General features: G+C 43.2%; 9 protein-coding genes across 9 annotated transcripts; 6 read left to right on the plus strand and 3 right to left on the minus strand.

Moving 5' to 3' along the window:
• Positions 1 to 167: 167 nt before the first annotated feature.
• Positions 168 to 521, plus strand: HO173_012255 (uncharacterized protein; the record flags this gene model as incomplete). The annotated part of the gene is made up of 1 exon (XM_037314127.1): positions 168 to 521. The coding sequence occupies one exon, from the start codon at positions 168 to 170 to the stop codon at positions 519 to 521; it is 354 nt and encodes a 117-aa protein (XP_037159006.1).
• Positions 522 to 4,534: 4,013 nt separating this feature from the next.
• On the minus strand, positions 4,535 to 4,963 carry HO173_012256 (uncharacterized protein; the record flags this gene model as incomplete). The annotated part of the gene is made up of 1 exon (XM_037314128.1): positions 4,535 to 4,963. The coding sequence occupies one exon, from the start codon at positions 4,961 to 4,963 to the stop codon at positions 4,535 to 4,537; it is 429 nt and encodes a 142-aa protein (XP_037159007.1).
• An 18-nt stretch (positions 4,964 to 4,981) lies between these two features.
• On the minus strand, positions 4,982 to 5,152 carry HO173_012257 (uncharacterized protein; the record flags this gene model as incomplete). The annotated part of the gene is made up of 1 exon (XM_037314129.1): positions 4,982 to 5,152. One exon carries the CDS (start codon positions 5,150 to 5,152, stop codon positions 4,982 to 4,984), a length of 171 nt encoding a protein of 56 aa, XP_037159008.1.
• A 1,964-nt stretch (positions 5,153 to 7,116) lies between these two features.
• Positions 7,117 to 8,580, plus strand: HO173_012258 (uncharacterized protein; the record flags this gene model as incomplete). Its single annotated transcript, XM_037314130.1, has 1 exon — positions 7,117 to 8,580. One exon carries the CDS (start codon positions 7,117 to 7,119, stop codon positions 8,578 to 8,580), a length of 1,464 nt encoding a protein of 487 aa, XP_037159009.1.
• A 692-nt stretch (positions 8,581 to 9,272) lies between these two features.
• Positions 9,273 to 10,370, plus strand: HO173_012259 (uncharacterized protein; the record flags this gene model as incomplete). The annotated part of the gene is made up of 1 exon (XM_037314131.1): positions 9,273 to 10,370. The coding sequence occupies one exon, from the start codon at positions 9,273 to 9,275 to the stop codon at positions 10,368 to 10,370; it is 1,098 nt and encodes a 365-aa protein (XP_037159010.1).
• Positions 10,371 to 11,042: 672 nt separating this feature from the next.
• Positions 11,043 to 12,060, minus strand: HO173_012260 (uncharacterized protein; the record flags this gene model as incomplete). The annotated part of the gene is made up of 2 exons (XM_037314132.1): positions 11,043 to 11,804; positions 11,974 to 12,060. The coding sequence occupies 2 exons, from the start codon at positions 12,058 to 12,060 to the stop codon at positions 11,043 to 11,045; spliced, it is 849 nt and encodes a 282-aa protein (XP_037159011.1).
• A 5,058-nt stretch (positions 12,061 to 17,118) lies between these two features.
• HO173_012261 (uncharacterized protein) lies at positions 17,119 to 18,174 on the plus strand (the record flags this gene model as incomplete). Its single annotated transcript, XM_037314133.1, has 1 exon — positions 17,119 to 18,174. One exon carries the CDS (start codon positions 17,119 to 17,121, stop codon positions 18,172 to 18,174), a length of 1,056 nt encoding a protein of 351 aa, XP_037159012.1.
• A 5,669-nt stretch (positions 18,175 to 23,843) lies between these two features.
• On the plus strand, positions 23,844 to 24,119 carry HO173_012262 (uncharacterized protein; the record flags this gene model as incomplete). The annotated part of the gene is made up of 1 exon (XM_037314134.1): positions 23,844 to 24,119. One exon carries the CDS (start codon positions 23,844 to 23,846, stop codon positions 24,117 to 24,119), a length of 276 nt encoding a protein of 91 aa, XP_037159013.1.
• Positions 24,120 to 24,206: 87 nt separating this feature from the next.
• HO173_012263 (uncharacterized protein) lies at positions 24,207 to 25,073 on the plus strand (the record flags this gene model as incomplete). The annotated part of the gene is made up of 1 exon (XM_037314135.1): positions 24,207 to 25,073. One exon carries the CDS (start codon positions 24,207 to 24,209, stop codon positions 25,071 to 25,073), a length of 867 nt encoding a protein of 288 aa, XP_037159014.1.
• Between the last annotated feature and the right edge of the window lie 162 nt (positions 25,074 to 25,235).

Raw genomic sequence — 25,235 nt, forward strand, 5'->3', positions numbered from 1 at the left:
TCGAAAGAATGGACCAAATCAAGACCCTACTTGAGCAAACCAAGTTCCGACGGGTGTCAGTTCTACCAGATGATGCAGCCGACGAGGTAGACTCGGCAGAAACGCCTTGGGATGTCGCTAATAGCCTACAACTACAACATTAAGCCAAGCACCAACCTGACGAATTCATGGTTATGTTGAATGAAATTCGTCAGGAGCGAGACGATTTCCGGGAGGTTGCTACTCGATATCACACCGCCGTGATGGAAAAGGACCTGGCCATGAACGATTTATTTCAGGCCCACAGGATGACCGAGGAGGCAAACCAACTGGCCCGAGACTTCCAGAAGGATATGACTTCCTTGCAGCGGAAAGTCAATAACCTTGACCTACAGTCGATGAAGGACTCACGGCTGCCCTCGATCGAGGAAGAACGCACGCCTAGACGTTCAAAAGAGAAATCAGTCAAGGTCCCAGACCCACCTCTGTTTATCGACGGTATTGACCCTACCTGGGACGACTGGTCCTCCAGAATAGAATAGAAATTCAAGGCTAATAGCGATCATTACCTTATCGAAGACTTTAAGATAGCCTACGTAGTCTCACGACTCGGCGGTAAGGCTGCACAGCACACTATGCACAGAAGACTTCGGAACTCCACCAACCCATACCAATCTGTCAGTGAGATCATGGACGAATTGGCCGATATCTACGAGCACGGGCGAATTACTATTCATACCCAAGTATGGATCCTTACCGATCATACCCTAATTACTGAATCATACCCCACACCAAATTTCACCTAAATATGGGGTTGATTTGGTATTTGCCATTGCTTGGGGTATGTTTGATGGGATCTTAAAGATGCTTTTGATATACGGTAGAGGGTTTAATAAGTTAATGGTAGCGGTAGGCTTACTGAGCGTCTGGTAGTAGTTGTCGACTTGATTATTAATGACGGTGGTGTTTGCGCTGCGCAACGGGGCGGGGTTCGGGGCGGGGTTCGGGGCGGGGTTTGAGCTTACTCGCCCCGCTGCGCAGCGTAGTGAATTATTCCTTCGGGGCCCTACGGGCGATGGGTGTCTGCGCGTGAAGTGCGGCACCCCCGGGCTCGAATTTCGCTCACTCGACTTTCGTCTGATGTTTTTGGCTGATAATTTGTTTTGTTAGAATATCAGGTATGTGATGTGTAGGACCTCTCCGGGGCCAGTCTAATACAGTCAAATCAGGTGGCTGATCACACGGTGGCTGGGAAGCGTGGGGGCCAAATTCGACATGCCCCTGCATCAATTTCGACAGGTTCTCATCAATGCGGTCGGAAACTCCTTTTTCTATGATCATAACCGATCGCGGATTTCTCCTTCGTAGTTTGGGCTTTGACACTTCCAAATCATCCCAGCATAGAATTACCGATCATACCTCTATTTGGGTTGATTTGGTGGGGTTGATTCGGTACTTGGGTATGATTCGTAGGTTCTCTTTCGGGGTATGATTCTATTTCCTACGAGCACTCAGACCGACGTAATGATGCATGGCGTGACATGCATGCTCTACAGCAAGGAATCCGGCCCTTCATCGACTTCTATTCAGACTTCATTCGACTAGGCACCGTCCTTGACATTGACGAAACCGTTATGGTGGAGTATTACCTTCCAAACAAATTGAGGAAGAACCTGAGGGATTCATGGGAAACCGTGGGGGGTTCACCACCTTGAAGGCTGTAAAGGAATACCTTCGGAAACTGAATAACTCATACCGTGCTAGATGCAAAGATGCAAAGCTCACGAAGGCCACTGTCAAGCCGACTACCACACGAACCGCGGCCAATGTACGCCTCATACCTGTCACTGGGGCTACGACCGCTACGCCCCTGGATGTCAAGGCCGATCCAAAACCAAGGGAACCAATGTGCTACAACTGCGGCAAGAAAGGCCACTACCGAAACAACTGCACAATAACTACCCAAACCGAGGCCGGCAAAAAGGCCTTCGAGGAAGCACGACTCCACGCGATAGATATGGACGAAGAATTCGAAATCGACAACGTCGACACCACAGGTAGCGACGGTTCTTCTTCGGATTCGGGAAACGAATAGCCTCTTCCAAAGTCACGGTAAGAGGTACTCATGAAGTGTGCCTGGTAGACACTCCCAATGACGCCCTGGCACGTCGCCCTTTCCGCACACAAGTCACGCTATCTTCACAAGGGAGGACCTACTTGCTTAAGGATTCCCTTGTAGATAGTGGATGCACCGGTGCTTACACAGTCATAAACGAGTCCTTGGTCCCAGCGATATGTGAAGCCTTACACCTGGAACCACTCCCACTGTCACGACCTAAACCACTAAGGGGTTATGACGGCCAAATCGCAAAACGACCAATTACACACTGTTTACTCCCAACGGTAACAGTGGAAGGCCATCGAGAAGGAACATGCCCAATGCTAATTGCACCATTGAAACACGACATGATAGTCGGGAAGCCTTGGATGAACAAACACGGGGTAGTCCTTGACATGTTACGGGATAAGATACTCTTTCTACCCGGTCGATGTAATCATGATAGTAATCAGATATCAACAATGGACGAACTCCCTTTCCTACCAACTCCAGAGCTCCGACCACCCACACCACCCACCCCCCCACCTGTCATACTAAAACGACAAAGCCCTCCCCCACCCACTTGCGACGACGTGACTGATTCGGACACCTCCTCATCAAATGAGGACGAGAATAGCAAGGAGCCTGAGTCCATTGACATCGCTGAGACTGGTGCAGCGGCCTACTACCAACTGGCCCGTGAAAAAGGCAACAAACTGTTTACATTGACAATGAATGAGATCTATAACAACTCGCCAACACCACATACACCTCCCACTACACGGACACCTCGCGGACCTCGCGTACCGGTCAATAAACCCTGTCCCTGCAACTCAGGAAAGAAATACAAAAGGTGTTGTGGTTCCAATTGCCCTATTCAGATCAATAGCACCGACGAGGTTAGTCCTGAGGAGGTGAAACGTAAGCTACCTGCGGAGTATCACGACTACCTCGATGTTTTCGACAGGACTAAGGCGGACATACTTCCCCCACACCGTCCTTATGACCACAAACTCGAATTCAACGACAGCTCCGACAAAACGAAACTTCCAAAAAGCAGAATCTATCCAATGTCAGGACACAAACTGGAACAGGTAAAGAAGTACCTGGACGAACATCTGAAGAAGGGATTCATAACACCAAGCCATGCACCATTCGCCTCACCTGTCCTGTTCGCGGAAAAGCCGAATGGAGGGTTGCGTTTTTGTGTGGACTATCGGAAACTAAACGCTATTACCAAAAGGAACCGATACCCAATCCCACTAATAGATGAGGTTTTGGCAAGGATCCAGGGATGCAAATACCTCACTCGGTTAGATATCATAGCCGCGTTCAACAAACTACGTATACATCCCGATAGCGAGGATTTCACTACTTTTGTCACCTCCCTTGGAGCATACAAGTATCGAGTCCTCCCCTTCGGTCTAACCAACGGCCCGGCCACATATCAACAATACATGAATGACATTCTGTTCGAATACCTGAACGATTTCTGCCAGGTCTACCTCGATGACATACTCATTCACAGTAAGACAAAAAAGGAACACATCCAACACGTCAGACAAATCCTCCAGAAATTGAGGGACGCCGGCCTCCAGGTGGATATCCTTAAGTGCGAATTCCACGTCCAGGAAACCAAATTTTTAGGTCTACTGGTGTCTATGGACGGGTTGCGAATGGACCCTACCAAAATCCAGGCTGTTGTCGAGTGGACCACACCTACCAACCTCAAAGAGGTGCAGGCCTTCATCGGATTTTGCAATTTTTACCGGCGGTTCATTAGAGACTTCTCTAAAATAGTCAAACCCATGGTAAAACTCACCGCAAAAGAGGCCATATTTGATTGGTCCCCAGTGTCAGAATATCAGGTATGGTAGAATAAATAGTGTGTAGATTGCATGAATTCTTCTATCTCAGGGCTCCCCTAGGCCAGTATTTATACCCCTCACAAATAAGATGATTATTCCAACAGGTGGCTAAAAGGAGGCTGAGAACCTTATTTCGACACTCCCCTATAACCTACCTTCCCTAGCCTAATCAAAAACATGATGCTATATCCAAATCTAATACCAACAAACCTTCCTAATCGTTACCGACAAGCCTTCCTAACCGTCACCGACAAGCCTTCCTAATCATCACCGACAAGCCTTCCTGGCCGTTACCGACGAGCCTTCCTGGCCGTCACCGATAAGTCTTCCTAGTCGTCACCGATAAGTCTTCCTAGTCGTTATAAGTTAATAAACGCCCCTTCTTCACCTAGTACCTCTTAATCCTGCTGCTGTAACTCGTCCCTATTTCAACAGTGGCCACACATCAAAGTAGATATGTAGTTATGTTGGTTACTGGGGGTTTTGTTGCTGGATTGCGAAAAAGGAATCCCTGTTGGCGTACCTGGATTAGGTGGAGATGGTCTAAATATCCTGGCATTGCTCTTTTTTCTTTTTTTATTGTTACTTATTATTTCCGCTTCCGAGATCTTTTCTCAATGGTCCACCTTTCTTGTAGCCATTCCGGGGCCAACTCCGGGTGTAACTTCCAACAGATATCCGCTTCGTGACCCTTCCCACAGCGAGGACATACCACATCGTTGTCGATAGCCTTTCCGCTAGGAGTCCTCTTACTCGGATGTCTTGTTGTCGCAACCAATCCCACCCCCACAGTACCAGTGTCCAAAGTCTTTTCGCGTCTCTCTTCCTCCAGAAGCATATTTCTCGCTTTATCCGCAGTCATCCCCGGCGTCATAGCCCATATCTTGGTGAAATATTGAAATCGTTCTGGGAGAGTCATGCCGAGACATAGAAGAGTCTGCTTGTCGTCGTCGAGAATCACATTGGTACCGCGAATACGCTCCTCGAGCGTCTTGATTTGAGTGAGATAGTGGGTCATAGAGTCGAAATCTTCGTATTAAAGCGAGTAATACTCCCGGGTTAATCGCATGAATTCGGCGTCACCTTTCGGGGCATAGATATTGGCCAAGGAGGTCATCATAAGGTAGCCATCGTCAAAAGCGTTAGCCTGAAGTTTCTGCTTAACGGGGCCACTTATGGTAGGGGTAATGAGGTCTGCAGCCTCCATTGCTGAATCACGCCATTTGGCTTGAGCCGTGACTGATTTATCCTGATCCGGGGCCTCTTGCGTGTAGTTCCAGAGCTTTTTACCCCTAAGAAGAGCTTTGATATCGATAAGCCATTCAGAGTAATTATTATCCGTAAGCTGACGAATAGGTGACTTGAATGTGGAGGTTTCGGGGTCCAAGTCTGGCTAGAATAGATGTGGAATAGCGGTGGTGTCTTAAGCGTCAAGCCCGGGCTCATAACCTGTCAGAATATCAGGTATGGTAGAATAAGTAGTGTGTAGATTGCATGAATTATTCCATCTCAGAACTCCCCTGGGCCAGTATTTGTACCCCTCACAAATTAGGTGGTTGTTCCAACAGGTGGCTGGGAGGAGGCTGGGAACCTTATTCCGACATCGTCTTCTCCAGCAGCGGTCCGGGGTCCGCAACCCGGTGCAAGTCTCGGGGCGTCGGCTTCTGCAGCACTGTCTCACCTTTTGGCTGCTCAACGCCGGCCATCTACTGTTCCAACGGCCACACCGAGCTCATGACCTGCCGGTTTTTTTCTCCAAGCAAATCTACAACATTTCTCTTAGCCCACGACTTGGCTTTTCCGTTCTCCAAGATTGGGTTACCACCGTTCTCATTCGTGATTCCCTAGCTCTCCAGGATTCACTGCTCCGTGCAAACGTCATGCGCTGTTCAACTCTCCGCTGCGATGGCGGCGTCAACACCGATCTCGATACCGTAGGCCCTTAACTAATCGATACCTGGATCCCCGCCGGTCACACAGACGAAGGTCATTTAGCGTATTCAAAAACATCTGGAATGCTTGGCACCGGAGATCTTTCACACCACACACCCAAATTCGTACTGTAGCATAGAAATCTCTCCGCAAAATTATTCAATAACACTGCTATCGTTAGTATAGGTCTTAAATAAAAAGATGAAGCTATACTGAAGTCTTGGTATGTTCCTCAGTGTTAGCAACTCAGCTAAAAAAGCCTGGTCCCGGGGGTGTCTGCGCTTGACAGTCAGACACCCCTATTTGGACCTAAATACTTGGCCCGCGGGGCCTTCGTAGGGCCCCCGTAGGGCCGTCGCAGGGCACCCGTAGGGACTGCTGCTACCACTCAGCCCCCCATTTATCTGTTTCTGAGCTTCTTAAGCAGAGGCTATTTCAGTAGTTATAGGGGGTAGTTCTTGGCGGTTCGGTGGCTGCTGCGTTATTGGTGCGTTTAGGAGGTATAGCTGAGGTTATATAGCTTCAAAATTGATTAAATGCGACTATTTGCGATGTGGCTACTTGATTTGAATGATTTTGCGGAGAGATTTCTATGCTACAGTACGAATTTGGGTGTGTGGTGTGAAAGATCTCCGGTGCCAAGCATTCCAGATGTTTTTGAATACGCTAAATCGGCATCGAAGGAGATAGTCTCGGTTGGCCCGATAATACCAAGTTGTTTCCAAAACATTGGACTCGGACAGTCGACTCGGGCGGCGAAACCGGGTCACATTCCTAATGGAGCGAAGGATCGAGTATCCTAATCATGCCCCCAACAGTCCAACTAGTCCGTCCAGAGGCTCGGACTAGTCCAAAATAAAACTATATAAACAGTCCATAGTCCGTCCAAACACTAAACCACTCCAAGTAGATTTGGACTGGTCCGACTACTAGTCCGAGACTATAGACCTTACGATAATACTGAATAGATTCATAGCGATAGTAAGAGACTCTGATAGCTCGGATTCCTTATCACTGTCTGTTATCATAATATAATTATAAAATAACATCTTAAATAAAAACATAGCGATCTATGGAAAGAAACCTGAGCCCAATGCCAAAAAGGGAAAAGCCAAGCCAAGCAAAGTCGAACGGCGATACGAATGGCTAGAGCCAGCTAATATCACCGACATCGATAAAAACCGTCCAGATCATCCAGATTACGACCCAAGGACAGTGTACGTACCGAAGTCGGCATGGATGGATTTCTCCCCTTTTGAACACCAGTACTGGGAGATCAAGCAAAAACATTGGGACACAATAGTCTTCTTCAAGAAGGGCAAGTTCTACGAGCTCTACGAAAATGATGCCACCATTGGGCATCAACTCTTCGACTTGAAGCTTACTGATCGTGTAAACATGCGCATGGTCGGCGTACCCGAAGCTTCTTTAGACATTTGGGCCAATCAGTTCGTGGTTAAAGGATATAAAATTGCGCGTGTGGACCAGGTCGAATCTGCTTTGGGCAAAGAGATGCGAGAGCGAGACAGCGGACAGTGTGGTAAGGCCACGAAGGTAGACGAGAAGATGAAAAAGATCATCAACCGAGAGCTTGCATGCGTGCTTACAAGCGGCACTCTTGTTGACCCGGGCATGCTTCAAGACGACATGTCCACGTACTGCGTGGCCATAAAGGAGTCGGAGCAAGAGGGACGGCCTGCTTTCGGCATCGCGTTCGTGGATACCGCTACCGCTCAATTCTTCTTGACTGGTTTCGAGGATGATGTCGAGATGACGAAGTTTGAAACGCTCATCGCGCAGATAAGGCCTCGTGAAGTCTTGCTTGAGAAGTCCTGTTCATCCACGAAAGCATTGAGGATCTTAAAAAACAGCACTGGGCCAAACACGTCAATAGTATCCTTGAAGGCTGGTAAAGAGTTCTGGACAGCGGACACCGCATGCAGAGAGATGGATGCTGCTCGATACTTCGTGAATGATGATGGAGACAACATCGAAGCTTGGCCAGAACCTTTGCGGCAGGCCCGAGAGGAACATGAGTCTGTGATGTCTGCGTTCGGTGCATTGGTTCAATATCTACGGACTCTGCAGATTGAGCGTGATCTTGTGACCCTGGGCAACGTATCTTGGTATGATCCCATCAGAAGTGCGGGCACCCTTATCCTGGACGGAAAGACCTTGATCAATCTCGAGATTTTCGCGAATTCGTTTGACGGCAGTTCGGAGGGCACCTTGTTCAGTCTCTTGAATCGATGCATCACTCCATTTGGAAAGCGAACGTTCAAACAATGGGTATGCCACCCTCTTATGGACGCATCAAAGATCAACGCACGCCTCGATGCTGTTGAGTCTCTCAATGCAGATACTACCCTTCGGGATCAATTTACTTCCCAGCTCTCGAAACTGCCTGATCTTGAACGAACAATATCTCGCATTCACGCCGGTGTATGCAAGGCTCAAGAATTTGTGCGAGTCCTTGATGGCTTCGAGCAGATCGATTATACAATGGGCGTCTTGCGTAATATGGGCTCGGGCGACGGGATCATCGGTCAATTGGTTACGAGCATGCCAAACATGAGAGAACTCCTCAAGTATTGGAATAATGCCTTTGACCAGGATAAAGCAAAAGAAGCAGGCCTACTTATTCCCGAGCGCGGCGTCGAAGAGGACTTCGACGCGAGCCAAGAGGACCAAGGCGCCCGATAGTCCTGGACTATTTATCGGACTATTAGTCTGGACTAGTCTACTGGACCAATAGTCCAGACTAGTCCGATGATTTTGTTAATAGTCCTAGACTAGTCTAGGTATTTGATAGACTAGTCTAGGACTATTAGTTCTAATAGTCCAATAATCGATTTGTAAGCGTGCATATTTAAGTCTAGTGGGCGTATTTTTAGTAGCAACCGAAGACCAGATTTTGTCTACAAGGCACGCCACATGAACAGTCATTCTTTATTCAATAAATATATCATTATGGCACACAATAACAGCGATTCCGAGCTATCGGAGGCCCCTACTATTGCTATCAACCCATTCAATATCGCCGTAGGGTCCGTAGCCTTCAGCAGCAAGAAAGCTTCGGAAGAGTCTTTATATAAGTAGACTAATAGTCCGGGACTAGTCTAAATTGTCTAGACTAGTCCAGGCTTTGGACGGACTATGGACTATTTGTATAGCTTCAATTTAGACTAGTCCGGCCCTCAGGACTAGTAGTCCGGACTATCGGGCGCCTTGGCCAAGACCGCATTCAGAGCTTGCTGGCCGATTTGGAGACTCTACTGAAGAAGACAAGGAAAGAACTGAGATCCAACGATATCGTCTACGCGGACAACGGAAAAGAAATATACCAGCTCGAAGTCCCTGTAAAAGTCAAAGGGATACCGAAAAATTAGGATCAAATGTCCGCAACCCAAAAAGTCAAGCGCTACTACAATCCTGAGCTCCGAGGTCTCGTCCGCAAACTTCAAGAAGCACAAGAAACGCATGGCCAAATCGTCAAAGAGGTATCTGGCCGCTTCTTCAAGAAGTTTGATGAAGACTATGTGACGTGGCTGGCGGCAGTACGAATTGTGGCACAATTGAACTGTTTGATATGTCTGGCTAAAGCATCTTCAGCATTGGGTAAGCCGAGCTATCGACCTGAGTTTGTTCATGATGAAAGGAGCGTGGTCGATTTTGAAGACCTTCGCCATCCGTGCATGCTTCCCAACGTCACAGACTTCATCCCCAATGATGTCAAGCTCGGTGGTGGAATGCCCAACCTCAACCTGCTGACAGGTGCCAATGCAGCTGGTAAATCCACCGTGCTCAGAATAACCTGCGTTGCCGTTATCATGGCCCAAATCGGCTGCTATGTCCCCGCCATATCTGCTCGCCTTACTCCCGTCGATAGAATCATATCCCGCCTTGGTGCACAGGACAATATCTTCGCCGCCCAATCTACCTTCTTCGTTGAGCTTGCAGAAACCAAGAAGATTCTTTCCGAAGCCACCCCTCGCTCTCTCGTCATCCTCGACGAACTTGGCCGCGGCACTTCATCCTACGACGGTGTGGCAGTGGCCCAAGCGGTTCTGCACCATGTCGCCTCCCATATTGGCTGTGTTGGCTTCTTCGCTACCCACTACCATTCTTTAGCCGCCGAATTCGCCACTCACCCCGAAGTCCGCAACTGCCGCATGCGTATACACGTTGACGACGAAAACCGTCGTGTCACCTTCCTTTACAAGCTGGAAGACGGAGTCGCGGAGGGCAGCTTCGGCATGCATTGTGCGAGTATATGCGGGATCCCCGAAAAGGTGGTCGGGGAGGCGGAGGTAGCGGCCAAGAAGTGGGAGCATACCGCTAAGATCAAGGAGACTCTGGACGTGGCGAGACAGGGGTGCTGGATCCCGTTGGGGATGCAGAGCGATGTCGCTTGGATGCTCAGGGAAGAGCTGGAAGAGGCTGTCGGGGCGAGAGGAGTGGATGTGTTGAGAAGGGCTATTGAAGGGCTGTAGGACTCCCAGTCCAGATGGATGACTGCGTCGATGGGGGTCCTCATACTGGGCTGGAGTGGCAGGGTTGGCTTGGGCTTTGAATCAACGTTATGGACAGTCTAGACGGTTCGCTTCTTTTTGGCGCATTTCTCACTCGGCGTCGTCGGCTTTAAAACATGCGTTCGTTCGTCTTCACACAATATCCCATCAGCAGATAGCGTTCCTGTCATAGCAAGCATGTAATAGTAGCGAGATGCTTTGAAGCTTAAATGTCTGGCATTGATGTAGCTAAAGCCTTAGATGAGCTATCAATGTAGCCAACTTCCAGTCCTTGCCTGACCTGACGACCTATCATCTCGAGATCCAAACGATCACCACTTCCAATGCAAATCTGATGCCCTTTCCACCTGAAACGTATGACCAAGGACGAGTATCCACCCACGAGCGCTGAGAGAAAGGGAAATTGATGCCCAGATCCACCAGGAGCGTATCCGTTGAGTCGATCTTTGAGAGGAAGGCGAGATCGAGGTAGCTGGTTACCGGATACTTTGGTGGGGATCGGGACACTGTGTTGGGCTGTTAGTAGTGTGTACAGATATCATAGTAAATGCGGCGGAAGCCACGCTGAATACAGATCTATAAAGAGAGAGAGGACAGAGTTGGATAAAGCAAGGACGCAAGGGTATCTTCACCTCAAGCAGCCTGGCCCTCAGTGGTGTAGATGTTGAACAGCTCATCTTCGGCCATCTTCTGCTCCTCCGCATCAAAGCAACGGTCGTCACCCTCCTGCTCCTCCTCCTTGACGTTGGCGTCGCCGCCGAAGATGGAGCCCTCCCCGTTGGTCTGAGCGACGGTCTCAACCCCGTGAAGCTGGGTGTTGGCAGCGTCATTGTTGTCGTCGGCGGCGGCCCCATCGGCACTGGTAGTGACTTTTGCGTTGGCATTTCTCTTGGCTCGCTTAGTGGGAGTGGCGTTGGGATCTTTGGGCTTGCTTGGGCCACGCTTGCGTTTGGGGGTGGGGGTGGGGGTGGGAGTGGTGATTCCGGTGGCAGCGGTGTCGTTGGTAGCATCCTCATTGGTGGTGGCCTTGGTGGGAGTGTCACCGTTGGCCTCAGTCTTGGAAGGGCCAGTACGCTTCTTTGCACGACCTTTCTTAGGAGACTCGGCGCCGGGAGTCACTTCAGTATCGGCGTCACCTCCTTCAACATCGGCAAGTTCGGTCTTGATGGCCTTGCCGCGCTTCTTAGGAGCAGCTTTGCTAGAGGTAGCTTCATCGTCATCGTCGGCGTCTCCGTTGGCAGCAGCTTTGCCCTTGGCTTTCTTCGGAGTGGGAGCGGCGGCGGCATTGCTGACGCTTGCGCCAGCCATGAGCTTCTTCTTAAGGGTAAGGAAGCAGGCATTGGCTGATGCGGCGGTTTTGTACCCGGCGAGCTGGGCCATCTTGGCGTAGTCGATCTGCGTTGAGTGTCAACGGAAAGGCTGCTTCCAAACGAATTTGATGACAGAAGTGAGGTGCAGTAGGAAAGCTTGAAATTTGAAGCCGTAGAATGTGCAGAACGGATGACGTGGAAACAGTCAAGGCCAGGAAAATGTTTTGATGTTAGGAAACGCTATCCGAGCTCACCTGCAGTGCACTGTCATCCTTCAATGACTGGAAGGCGATTGCGAGCAAGTTCACATCGCGAGCAGTGAGCTGAGGGGTTGAAGACATGTTGTCTTAGGTTGATTTTTGGTACGGATGTCGGATGTAAGAGGAAGATGGAGCGAAGTGGATCGAAAGAGCGTTACGATGTTGAGTGGAAGATAATGTTGAGTTGGACGAGAGTGTGATGAAGGATGTGAGTCTCGTAGATCTTGGGAAACACTAGCGTGCTTTTTAGGTGAATTGAGCCTCAGTTGGCGAAAGTGAACGGAAGATGCCCTCAGAAGTTCGACATTTGTGGTTTCACTTGCAAGCTGCCAGATGAATTTACCACAGCAAGAAGTACCCTCAGCGCCTCGTTAGAATATTACCCTCTTGGCTGATCCTGAATACCGGCTCTGTCTCCGGTAAATGAATTAGAGGCTTCTTTTGAATCTTTGATGTAAATGAACACGGGAAAATGAACACCCAAGACTCGACTTTCTTTGGGCATACACCGGATGTGCTGACTATTTTCGGTTATGCGCTTCTTCATTGGACTTTTCTCGAGTATTCCGTATCTGTCCTAGAGCTTTTTGCCACACCGCAGTCTCAACCGTCTTCCTTCGTTCACTGCCAACGAAGAACAGGTTCCGCTCCTTGGGCGCCCACCATGGCCTCTTCTTGATTGAAGAGAAATGTGGTACTCGAATCAAATTCTCAATGCCAAAACGAGCTTTGGTAGGACGCAACTCTGAAATTTGCATCCTGGAAATGCGGAGACTTCCATACGACTTGATGGTGGTCAAGTCAACTTCCGTTTTTGACGGTATATTCCGTGCCCACTTCAAGAGCTGCTCTGTTGACCGCCGAGCGAATATTGGTAGCTTAATGGAGCAGCATAATATGTCACATAGACAGGGCTGGCAATGGTGGACCAACTAACTGGTCCACTATCAGTGGAACCGTTAGTTTCTCGTAGTTGATGGTGCAGTTTGGGGTCTACCGGTTGATAGTTGATGCAGTTCTAACCGCAAAACCAACTGGTTCAACTGATAGTGGAGTAGTTTATAATAATCTTTTTAAAATGGTTTTGGGGGGGGGAAAAAAAAAAAAAAAAAAAAAAAAAAAAAAAAAAAAAAAAAAAAAAAAAAAAAAAAAAAAAAAAAAAAAAAAAAAAAAAAAAAAAAAAAAAAAAAAAAAAAAAAAAAAAAAAAAAAAAAAAAAAAAAAAAAAAAAAAAAAAAAAAAAAAAAAAAAAAAAAAAAAAAAAAAAAAAAAAAAAAAAAAAAAAAAAAAAAAAAAATGCAAAGTTGCCCTATACGGCGTTAGCGTAACTGCTTATTTAGACATACAAAATTGAAAGAATATTGCGGAGACAGTTCAGCAGCAGCGGTGACACAACAGATCTGCTCTCCACGATCTCACATCAATCTACTTAGTCAGCTACTCAGCCAGTCACTCAGTCTGATATTCTGCAAGAGGAGGAATAATGCACTACGGAGAGAATTGCAGCAGCAGTGACACAACAGACCTGCTCTCCACGATCTCACACCAGCCCGATACTCAGTAAGAGGAGGAACCACTGCAGCAGGCAAATGCGGAGAACATTGCGGAGACAGTCAGCAGCAGCAGTGACACAACAGACCTGCTCTCCACGATCTCACACCGATCTACTCAGTCAGCTACTCAGCCAGTCACTCAGCCAATCACTCAACAAGAGGAGGAGCAATGCAGTACGGAGAATTTTGCGGAGATAGTCAGCAGCAGCAGTGACACAACAGGTCTACTCTCCACAGTCTCATATCAATCCACTCAGTTATCCACTCAGTCAGCCACTTAGCCAGAGCACTCAGTTGAGCAAGAGGAGGGACCACCGCAGCAGGCAAATGCGGAGAACACTGCGGAGAGACCAAGCGACAATAAGGCCACCATCATCAAGAACACGGCTCAGCTCTCCAAAATCCCACGACATATGCTCTCCACGATCCCACGTCAAATCACCACTCAGCAGGCGGAGAACGACACTACAATTTGGCCTGCTATATCCGCGTGCCTAGGCAATATCATATTGTAGTACATCACTGCAATAAGCACACAAGAGAAGGATCTACTACGTCGATCACAGCCAATTAAACCTCTGCAGGCAGGGGTCATCTATCGGACGATGCATATTTGGACGAATTGAAACCGTCCGATGTCTTGTTTCGACAGCCATTTCATTATTCGAAAGTTTTCATTCCAGTAGGAGATTTCGTGGGATACACACCACTAATTAGCCCGGTGTCTCCATTTCTTTCCAGCATTCGAAAAACTATGGGCAAATTACAAATTCATACCCCAAACTATGGGATTCTTACAAATTCATACCCCATCTTACATTTTCATACCCCTCACCAAAAAAATGGGGTATGAATTTGTAAGTTGCCAGTCTTTGGGGTATGAATTTGTAAGTTACCATTTCTTGGGGTATGAAAATGTAAGATACCATCAACTTGTAGATGTAGTTATCCCTATACCTGTAAATCATTAGAAGGGTATTTAGGGTGTTCCAGGCTACCTACCCCAATCGTTAGTAACCCGAGTTACCGCTAAAGGGTAAAATAGGGGTGTTTGCATTTCACGCTGCAGACACCCCTAAGAGGCCCCGCAGGGGCCCCCGGAGGAATAATTCTGTTAGAATTTCAGGTATGTGGTGTGTAGAACGGACGGATTGATTCTCCAAAACCTCTCCGGGGCCAGGTCCTAAATACAGTACAAAATCAGGTGGCTGGAAAACATGGTGGCTGGGATGCGCGGGAGCCACATTTCAACACTCCCCTGCAGCCACGCTCCCAGTCCACCCAACAAGAAATGAAGCTATACACAACTCCCAACAACAGGCCATTCCAGCCTCAACAACAGGCCATTCCAGCCTCAACAACAACAGGCCGTTCCAGCCGTAACAATAACAAGCCTCAACAACAGGTCCAGCCTCAACAACAGGCCATTCCAGCCTCAACAACAACAGGCCATTCCAGCCGTAACAATAACAAGCCTCAACAAACAACAGGCCATTCCAGCCTCAACAACAACAGGCCATTCCAGCCGTAACAACAATAGGCCATTCCAGCCGTAACAACAATAGGCCATTCCAGCCGTAACAATAGGCCATTCCAGCCGTTCACAGGCCATTCCAGCCTCTCAACAACAGGCCATTCCAGCCTTTCAACAACAGGCAGCCTTTCACAGGCCATTCCAGCCTTTCAACAAGAGGCCATTCCAGCCTTTCAACAAGAGGCCATTCCAGCCTTTCAACAAGAGGCCATTCCAGCCTTTCACAGGCCATTCCAGCCTTTCAACAAGAGGCCATTCCAGCCTTTCAACAACGATAGGCCATTCCAGCCGTAACACACACCATCCTGGTGTAACACGTCTTCCTGACGTAACATTTGACACCCATCCTGGGTAACACGTCTTCTTAACGTAACACCCCTTCCTGGGGTAACATAACATGCCTCTAGAGCATAACACCCTTCCTGGGTAACAAGAGTAAGACGTGACACTCCACCTCGGAGTAATGTAGCCATTCCACATAGAACTTGTATGCCACACTGGCACGTGTCTCCATTGTCTGTAGTCCTTCGCGACGTTCCTCTTTGCCACTATCCTATTCTTTCTATTCCGAGGGTTCTTTGCGACGACGAGGGTTCTTTGCGACGACGAGGGTTCTTTGCGACGACGACGGGGGTTATAACTCTGTTACCTGAATTAGTCTTGTAGGAAGCTGGCATCATAGCGACTTAGCCTGTATGCCCTGCAGACCGGGCTTATAGTGGTAGCGAGGTACGATAGTAGGATAAGGTACGGTAGTAGGACAAGGTACGGTAGTAGGACGATATGGTAGCAGCGAGGTATAGTAGCAGCGTCAAAACCGGGCTCATAACCTGTTAGAATTTCAGGTATGTGGTGTGTAGAACGGACGGATTGATTCTCCAAAACCTCTCCGGGGCCAGGTCCTAAATACAGTACAAAATCAGGTGGCTGGAAAACATGGTGGCTGGGATGCGCGGGGGCCACATTTCAACAAATTCCTAACACCAACCCGCCCTATAGATGGCAACTTACAAAATCATACCCCTATTAATGACATCTTACAAAATCATACCCCCTGTTAATGGTATCTTACAAATTCATACCCCATTGGGGTATGAAAATGTAAGATGGGGTATGAATTTGTAAGAATCCCATAGTTTGGGGTATGAAAATGTAATTCGCCCAAAAACTATGCATGCATGCTTCTTGCTATAAGGACATGGCATTTCTCTGTTTTTTGTAGGTAATTATTATGAGATGCCTGCGGGCACATAGATTAATCAACATCTTTTACATCACACGCATATATAAGTCAAATCACAATGACTCCTTAACATCGGTCTGCTTGTACTTCACTGGGGGGATATATCTATAACGTGGTGTAGTGGCGATTACAGCTTAATAGCCTAGTAATATAATTATAAAGGTCGTCGCAACGAGGGCCCCATCATTGAAGGAGTTCATGAGGTATATATGTGGTGAAAGAAGAAGAATAAGTGAAATTCAAAGAGATTTGTGACTCTTCGGCAAAGGTTTCGCCGAAGTTCGTGATATTGCCTAATCGAGTTAGCGGTAGAAGAGTAGGGCTATTCCCGCTTTAAATCATTCTTTTAAAATTCGTTGCTAAACCTGTCTACGGAGTCTTGATAGAGAACGCGGCAAAGGACGGTACCAAATATCTTGCTTTCCGCGGAGATGGCACCGCGAAGAGCGCAACAAGGCCCTGAGGAATGGAGCCATCGCCGCATGTGCGTACTTCAATAAGTATGTTTACGGAGATGCACTGCAATCTGAAGACCATTTCGAGCGCGTTAGAGCGCTAACAGCGGCTCTTTAGGCGAGACAGGGATCGACAGGGAGGGTCCTCGGGAGACAATGCATTGCAGCATTAGCACCTCGAGGAGCCTTAATACTTTACAAGACACTGTCTGGCTTACTTTTAGTGCACAGCAAGGCGGGAAGAGAGTCATCTGATCTCTTTCCACATCCTCTCGTTCCTAATACCATGGTTTGCCGGATGGAAGTGTTCTCGGCTTGGTGAAATGAGGCCACCCTTTAAGTCTCATACAACACGATGAAGGCTAGACTGTCGTTCCTTCTCTACGCACTAAGGACACTCATACTCATCAGCCTTTCGGCAGCATACACTCCACTGCCTGATGAAGCTCTGAAGGGGATCCCTCGCCCTGGCGACGATTTCAACATCAGAAATGGCAAGCTGCTTTCCCAAATCCTCCAACCTAGAGTACCTGGTGGCCCAGGCTCTGCCGCCGTGCTCAACCATTTTGCAAATTTCTTTGGAAGCGAACTTCCAGAATGGACTATCACATACCAGAACTCCTCCTCCACGATCGCTGTGCTGGGAAACAAAGAGATGCCATTTGTCAACATGATTGCGACCAGAGATCCTCCCTGGTCGAACCCCGGAGAAGTTGGCTATCTGACACTGGTCGCTCACTACGACAGCTTAATGAAACCTGAAGGCTTCATTGGCGCCATTGATAGCGCTGCTCCCTGTGCCATGCTCATGCACACAGCTAAGAGTCTGGAGGATGCCCTCACGAAGAAATGGGCTGGGATGGTAGAAGCTGGAGACCATGATTTCGAGGACCACAAAGGCCTGCAAATAATACTGCTGGATGGCGAGGAGGCTTTCGATACCTGGTCTGACACCGACTCGATCTATGGAGCAAAATCACTGGCTGCGGAAATGGAATCAACTTATCATCCGGCACTTTCGACCTACCACAACGCACTATCGACCATCCACCTGTTTGTGTTACTCGATCTGCTGGGTTCGAGGAATCCCAAAGTCCCAAGTTACTTCAAGGTCACGCACTGGGCATATAAGAAGATGGCGGATCTGGAAAAGCGCCTTCGCAACCACACCCTCTTCGAGTCATCCGGGTCCTCATGGTTCTACGATGTAGATAAAAGCAACGATCGATGGATGGGTGGAATGATTGGAGATGACCATGTACCCTTCATGGCCAGAGGGGTGGACGTATTGCATCTGATACCATCACCGTTCCCTCCAGTATGGCACAAAATGAGCGATGATGGCGAGCATCTGGATATGGATACCACGGAGGATTGGGCTGTGCTGGTGACAGCCTTCGCTGCGGAATGAATGGATTTAGGGAATTACATGGGCGTAAAGTCGGACCATAAGAGAGCGTCGCGCGATGATCAGGTGGAAAGAATCATCAGCAAAACAGAATTGTGAGTGCGTTACAACCGCCTCTCATATCGTATCGTCAAGCTCATTCTGTTACGAAGAACCTGAAGCCCATACGAAGCATTATGCGGTCCTACTATCTGCGCAGCAAGTAGCCGAGTTGCAATCTTGCCAAACCGGCTACAATCACACATGGCCGAGGCTGTCGTAGAGTCCAATACGCCGGAGTCGACGAAGGGAAGATGCTATTGCTGTGGCGTAGGAAGCATCTCCATTGGGGTAGAGTACATACAATTGGCCGCGGGATTGGTCGGTACCAAAGCTGAATCGAAAATAAAGACCATTGGACTCTCTGGTTCGATGGGGCGCATGGAGAACGACTTGACCCATACGGACCTGCATCTCATCCCTCGAGTTTGGGAATCATAGCTGGTAGCTGCTCATACGCGGGCAGAAGCGGAGTATCCACGGAACGAGATATTCCAGAAATCGAACGCAAGCACATTGCCTTGAGATCGGCTTTAGACTATGTCTCAGTGAGCCTGCAATCAGCGCTGTGGCACTTTGAGAAGACGGACACAGGATAACCGATCTAGAGCTGGCCTGGCAAGTACAGTGCAACGCAATATAAATATAATATGAATTGAGCGAGTATTCTACTCGAGCCAATCATCATCGCGGGAAGAGCGTTGACATAGGGTTATCTTACTATCTAATATACCAGGAGCTGATTCAGCGTCCGGAGCTCTATCTGTATACCATACTTACGTAAAGATTTTACGAGGCCGCCTCTACCTCATTCTACACAACTACATTAACTACATTGAAATACCCTATGGGCCCCGTTCAGGTCTCGCACCCTCCTCCGCCTTGCATACTAAGTGTCCGCACCCGATCTAACCAACTACTCGCCCAACGTTTTATTTGTTTTTGGCCCCAAAAAATGTGATGTTTCCGACTTGAGAAGGCCACCAAGATACGCTTTTTTTCCCCATGACCCCTTGATAGAGGATTACTATCAAACATCGGGACCAACAATTACAGGGTTGGCCATACTACTTCAACTCTACACGATTGCGCCTTTATGGCATGCAGGTGGCAGGGCAATATAAACAGCCGGCATCCTCCTTCTCCTACATGGTTATCCTCTCAGAAAATTACTAATTGGACCCTATCTTCATATCTTACAAACTCGCCCTGCGCTATCAATATCTCTTCTTTCGGTTTCTCTCTTCTCTCAAGCCATTCTTCGCCTTAGAAACTTACTAAGTAATAACGGGTGACTTGAAATATTGACGGGAAAACATGCTACTGACAGCGCTGTCAGATCCCTCGCTATGCCTACATTTTCCCCCAACATCTTTCTTTGTAAATAACCCGATCAAAGACTATAACTTTATTACTTATATGATATCTAATGGAGTAAACGTGGAATTAGAGCCTAATACATTAGAAAGAAGTCTCTCGCTCGATTTTGCGAATTATATTCAAAGAAGATTAATATATCTTAATTAGAAATGTCTAATCAATACGTTATATAACCGAAGCTGGCTTATTTATTAAAACCACTACTTACATATTAAAGAAAACAGGCGATATATACGCTATAAAAATTGATTTCTAAAGCATTTACAACGCCTTTTATAAATTATAGAGAGAATTTATTAGATAGTATACTTAGACTTAGCTACGCGCGGTTAAAATAGAATTATTACTAAGTACGTAGATACTTAAATTTACATACTTAAGTTATAAATTGCAAATTAAATAAGAATACTTAATAAAGCTAATCTAGCTTCACCTTCGACTTTTTATTAGCGTTATTTATAGAAAATTATAGAGAACGTACTTACTACTCTTATAATAGTTACTATTATCTATTATCTTAATTAAATATTTATAATATCGAAGCTAGTAGATATATACGCTTTTTCTAGTATTTTATCTCTAACTTAAATTATTAAAACTATATAGACTAAAGACTATTAAGTATCTTTCTTCGTACTCGTATTCGTCTAACTATAATTCTATCGAATTAATATTTAGCGTTCTTAAGGCGTAGATACGACGTTATTTTAAGATCTTTCGATACGTCTTTAGACTATTAATCGTATGGGAATACGCTATACTTACGCGTTAAGATAATCTTCGCGTTAAAGTAGTCTATACTAAGTATAGCGTATTCTCATACGATTAATAGATTAAATTATAGTATTATTCTTTATCTACTAAGTAGTAATTTAACGTAAAATCGTAGAGAGTATATATCGTAGAATTTTAGAGAGCTAAGTCGTATTCTTAATAATAATAGTCTTATTATTACTTAGTCTCTTCGTAGTATTCTTCGCATTTATCTATTATAATAATTTCTTCTCTTATTTAATTAAGTACTCTAATTAAGTAGCTAACTAAGTAGATAATTAAATAAATTAATATAAGACTATAAAGAGTAAATCTATTATATTACTACTACTATTAACTATCTTCGTAAAATTCTTTATAAATAACTATTATAATTTATCGAGTTAAAAAAAATAGAATTACTATTATTATAAATACTAAGTTTATAAAATAATAAAAAGATAAAAACTTAAATTATATTCTTTATAAAGGGGGTAATAAAAGAATTTAATTTATAAGATTAAATATAAAGAATATATATTTATAATAATATCGATATACGTCTTAATAAAGAAGATATAAAGCTATTATAATTAAAAGCGAATATAAAAGCGCTTAAATAAATATCGCTATAAATACTCTATAATATAATAAAGAAAGATTAAAACTTTATATTAATCGCTATAAATAAAATCTTTATAATCTCTTCGCTATCTTTATAATTATAAATACTATTTAAATTATTATTAAAGCTTAAAAAAATAGCGTATATTATTTAATAGATAATTAAAGAATTTAAAATTTAGATCTTAAAGTCTTTATATACTTTTTAAGCGATAAAATTTTAGTTTTTAAAATTAATTAAATCTATATTTAAGATAACTAGATAAAAAAATTAAAGAATTAAAAAATAGCGTTTAATAAATTATTTATTAATTATAAAATTATAATAATTATAATAAAAATAATATTTTAAATTACTCGAGAATTTAAATAATAAAAATTATCGCTTTTATTTCTATAAAGAAATTAGATATAAATCTTATATTTAAAAATATTATAGATATTCTTAAAGAAAAACTTAATAAAAGAGTAAATAATTTATAAGATATTAATAGTATAATTTATAAAATAATTTATAAAGAATAATTATAAAGCGAAATAAAAACTTAAGTATAATTTATAGCGTAATTATCTATAATTATAGAAGAAAAGATATCTTAAATTACTAAACTTTAAATTAGAGAAAAGAATAATTAGTATATATAATAGAATAAGATAGGGCTAAACTAGAAAACCTTGAATTTATATATATAGTCAATTATTAATTTATTAGGTCTACGCTTTTTAGTTAAATACCGCGGGTAAATAAATTAGCGTCCGCAACCATCAATAATCTCTCTCTCTACTTTTAACCCTTTAATAACTTTATTATTTTCTATTAAAATTTTATAATTTTTTTTAAATTATAGCTCGTAACTTGCGCTTTTTAATACTTTAAGAATTTTAAAATTCGATCTTATAATTATTAAAAAGTAAGATACTCAAATATCGCTTATTAAAGATCGCTTATTAAATTTACTCGATAGCCCTAATAAAAAATAATTCTAAATTTAATTTATAGGCCTTTACTCGTATTTATTAAAACGTGTAAAAAATAGTCTAGAGATATATATAATTAATTCTATTTTAATAATATTATAACTAAATATCTTATTCTTAATAAAAAATTAATAAAATAATTTTTTATAAAAGTTAGATATATAAATTATAGCTTTATTAAGATTTTAAAAAATAATTAAAAAGAGATATATATAGATTTAAAAGATATTCTTAAAGTAATAATAGACTACTATTAAAATTTTTATAATATAAAACTCTTAGATAAAAATATTTAAAATAAAATTTTATAATATATAATAAATCAAATAAACTTAATAAATATTATTAAAATAAAAGATTTTATTAAAATTTAAAAGATATAAATTATTATTTATTAGATATTCTTAAAAACCTCGCTAAATAAAAATAATCTTTTAGATAAATTCTATAAAACTATTATAAAATACGAGAAAAAGAAAAAAGAAAAAAATTTTAATTATTATCGCGTAATTAATCTTCTTCTATAATTAAATATAGCGAAAGTAAAAACTCTCGAAATATTAAACGAATAAGATTTTTATTATTCTTTTTAAAAATAAAGATAAATAAATCGATATTAAGAATTATCGCTCTCTATCTATTATAAATATAAATTATAAAATCTTTATAAAAACCTTAATAAAAAATTTAATAAAAAATTTAAATAAAATAATTAGCGAATAATAGTTAGCTTTTTTATTAAAGAGATTTATAAATAATAATATTAAAATAATTTAATACTTAATAGTTAAATATAAATTCGCTAAAAAGCTATTATAGAAATAAAGAGAAATTAACTATTCTCTTTCTCGATTAAGAAAAGATATATAATTAAATTAATTATAAGTTTCTTTTAACAATTCTAAAAGAATTAAATATATTTAAAAAATTTATTATTTAAATATAACTTATTTATAAGAAAGCTAAAATTAAGATCTATATTAATAATTATATTAAAAAAAATTATAATATAAAATAATATAAAATAAGAAAACTCTCTAAATTACTCTCTATTTATAACTATAATTAAAGATCTAGCTTGATATATTATTTATAATTCTTAAATTTTAAAAATATAAATAAAGAATAGAATATTAAAAATAATAATATATATTAATAATATTATAATTATTATATAATTTTAAAAAAAGATAAATATTATAATAGTAATTTTAAGAGTTTATTATATTATAATTAGCGTAAGAATTAATTAAAATAAATTATATATACTATATATAAAAAATATCGTTTATATTTATATTATCGATATAAAAGAAATTTTCTTTAATAACTTCTATAAATATTTAAAAATATTAATTAAGATAAATATTAATTATTAGTTAGATAATTTTTAAATTAAAATTTTATAAAAGATTAAAAAATTAATATAAAATTAATAATAATTTTATTTATCTTTTAAAGATAGAGTAATAATCGAGATTATCTTTATAATATCTTTTTTTTAAATTTATCTTATAATTTTTATATATACTCTTAATAATATATTATAAATTAAAAAAAAAAATTATAATTAATATAGAATAAAAAAGTTCGAGATATTATTTATAATAGGGGCTATTAAAGTTACTTCTACTATTACGAATAGTAACTATCTAATATTATAAGTAGTTACTAGTTCCTTGATAGCACCTTACTATTAGATAGTAACTATTCAAGTCTAATTCGTAATCATAAATACATATTAACCGTTTTGATGCATAGGGCCTTATATGGGGCCTTGGCGACGGAGAAATCTTCTCCGCACAAATGCCATGCGCATGCCTACATCTATGCACTATAGCTATTACCTCTTCCCATAGCCATTAATATTGCTGTCGCTATTTCTCATCACCGTCATCATGTCTACCCCAAAGACGTCTCGCAAGAAAGCTACGCCCAAGGTTACCAAGCCAGAGCTCCCTACCGATATGAAGCTCCCTGCGGCCAAATGGACGGATAACGATAGAAGTCTCATCGGTCTTCTTCTTACAGCCCTCGAGGAGGACAAGTATGTCAAGCGTGCTATTTGGCCTGCTCCAGAAGATAAGAGCACCAGCATAAAGAAGGCCGTGGCCTATCGCGATATAGCCGATACCGTTTTTAGCGAACTTTCTTTCTTCGCCGAGTACTTTTAATATAAAAACGCGCTTTCTTATTACGGCAAGGCAGTTGGAGCTCAGATCACGGTTCTTGAAAAGGCATACCACAAGGCGAAGGATATCATGGGTGTTACCGGTGGTGGGCTCGACAGTGAGGAAGAGATTACTGCAGGCACACCAATGATGGACAAATGGAAAGCAGCTCAGGAAGTATGCCCTGAGTTCTATCGACTTAAGATCATGCTGGGCGAGCGCATGAATGTCAGCACTCATACCATTAACAACAGTGGTCAGAGCATCGATCTCACAAGTGTTCTTCCCGGTAGCAGCAGGCGCGCTGCTCGGAGCGCATCCGATAACGAAGTAACTACGCATTCAGACGCTGCAGCAGAAGAGGAGGATGAGGACGCAGAGGGTGACGATGATAACGATGATATAGTTGAGACAACAGAGGATGGAGTCCCCACGATCGCCGTTACGGAGGCCTCCCCGCGTAAGAATAAGGGTAAAGAGAAGGTCTCTCGCAGTTCTAGCCCTTCGACCAGATCTCAATCAATCTCGCCGAGTCGTAAGCGTGGTCCGAGCGAATTTGAACATCTCCTGGATATCGTGGAGCAGGGGGAGTCTAGAAAACGTCGTCGCGATATAGGGATCGAGCAGACCAAGCGTCTGGAGTCACAGGAGGAAACCAGACGACAAGCAGGAAAAGACTCGTTGGAACTGCAGCGTCTGAAGCTGGAAATGGCTGAGCGTCAGGCTGTTCGTGAGCATGAAATGACTATGGCAAAGCTACGTATATACGGCGTGGAAGCAGTGGCTATGCCATTGGAGAGTAGCATGAAGAAGATGAATATCAATGTCAATGCTATGGAATCTCCTGGTACTTTGAACGCGGCCGGCGATGCAATTGGGCCGGTGAATGGAGCACTTGAAGACATTTCGTCCATTGACTATCAGGAATGGATGGAACAAGAAGACAAGGTGATTTAACAACGCATTTCTATAATTTCGAGATTGGCAAAAAGCATGTGCATCTTTATGGGCCCAGACTAGCTACAATACACTCATTTTAGGGCAAATCTATGGGCGCAATCGCTCTTCAAGTCCCCTTATTATGCATGTGATTTTAATCGTCTCATATTATAAAATGCC

Source organism: Letharia columbiana (genome assembly GCF_014066305.1).
Source record: "Letharia columbiana isolate WasteWater2 chromosome Unknown Sc0000076_s0, whole genome shotgun sequence".
NCBI lineage: Eukaryota > Fungi > Ascomycota > Lecanoromycetes > Lecanorales > Parmeliaceae > Letharia > Letharia columbiana.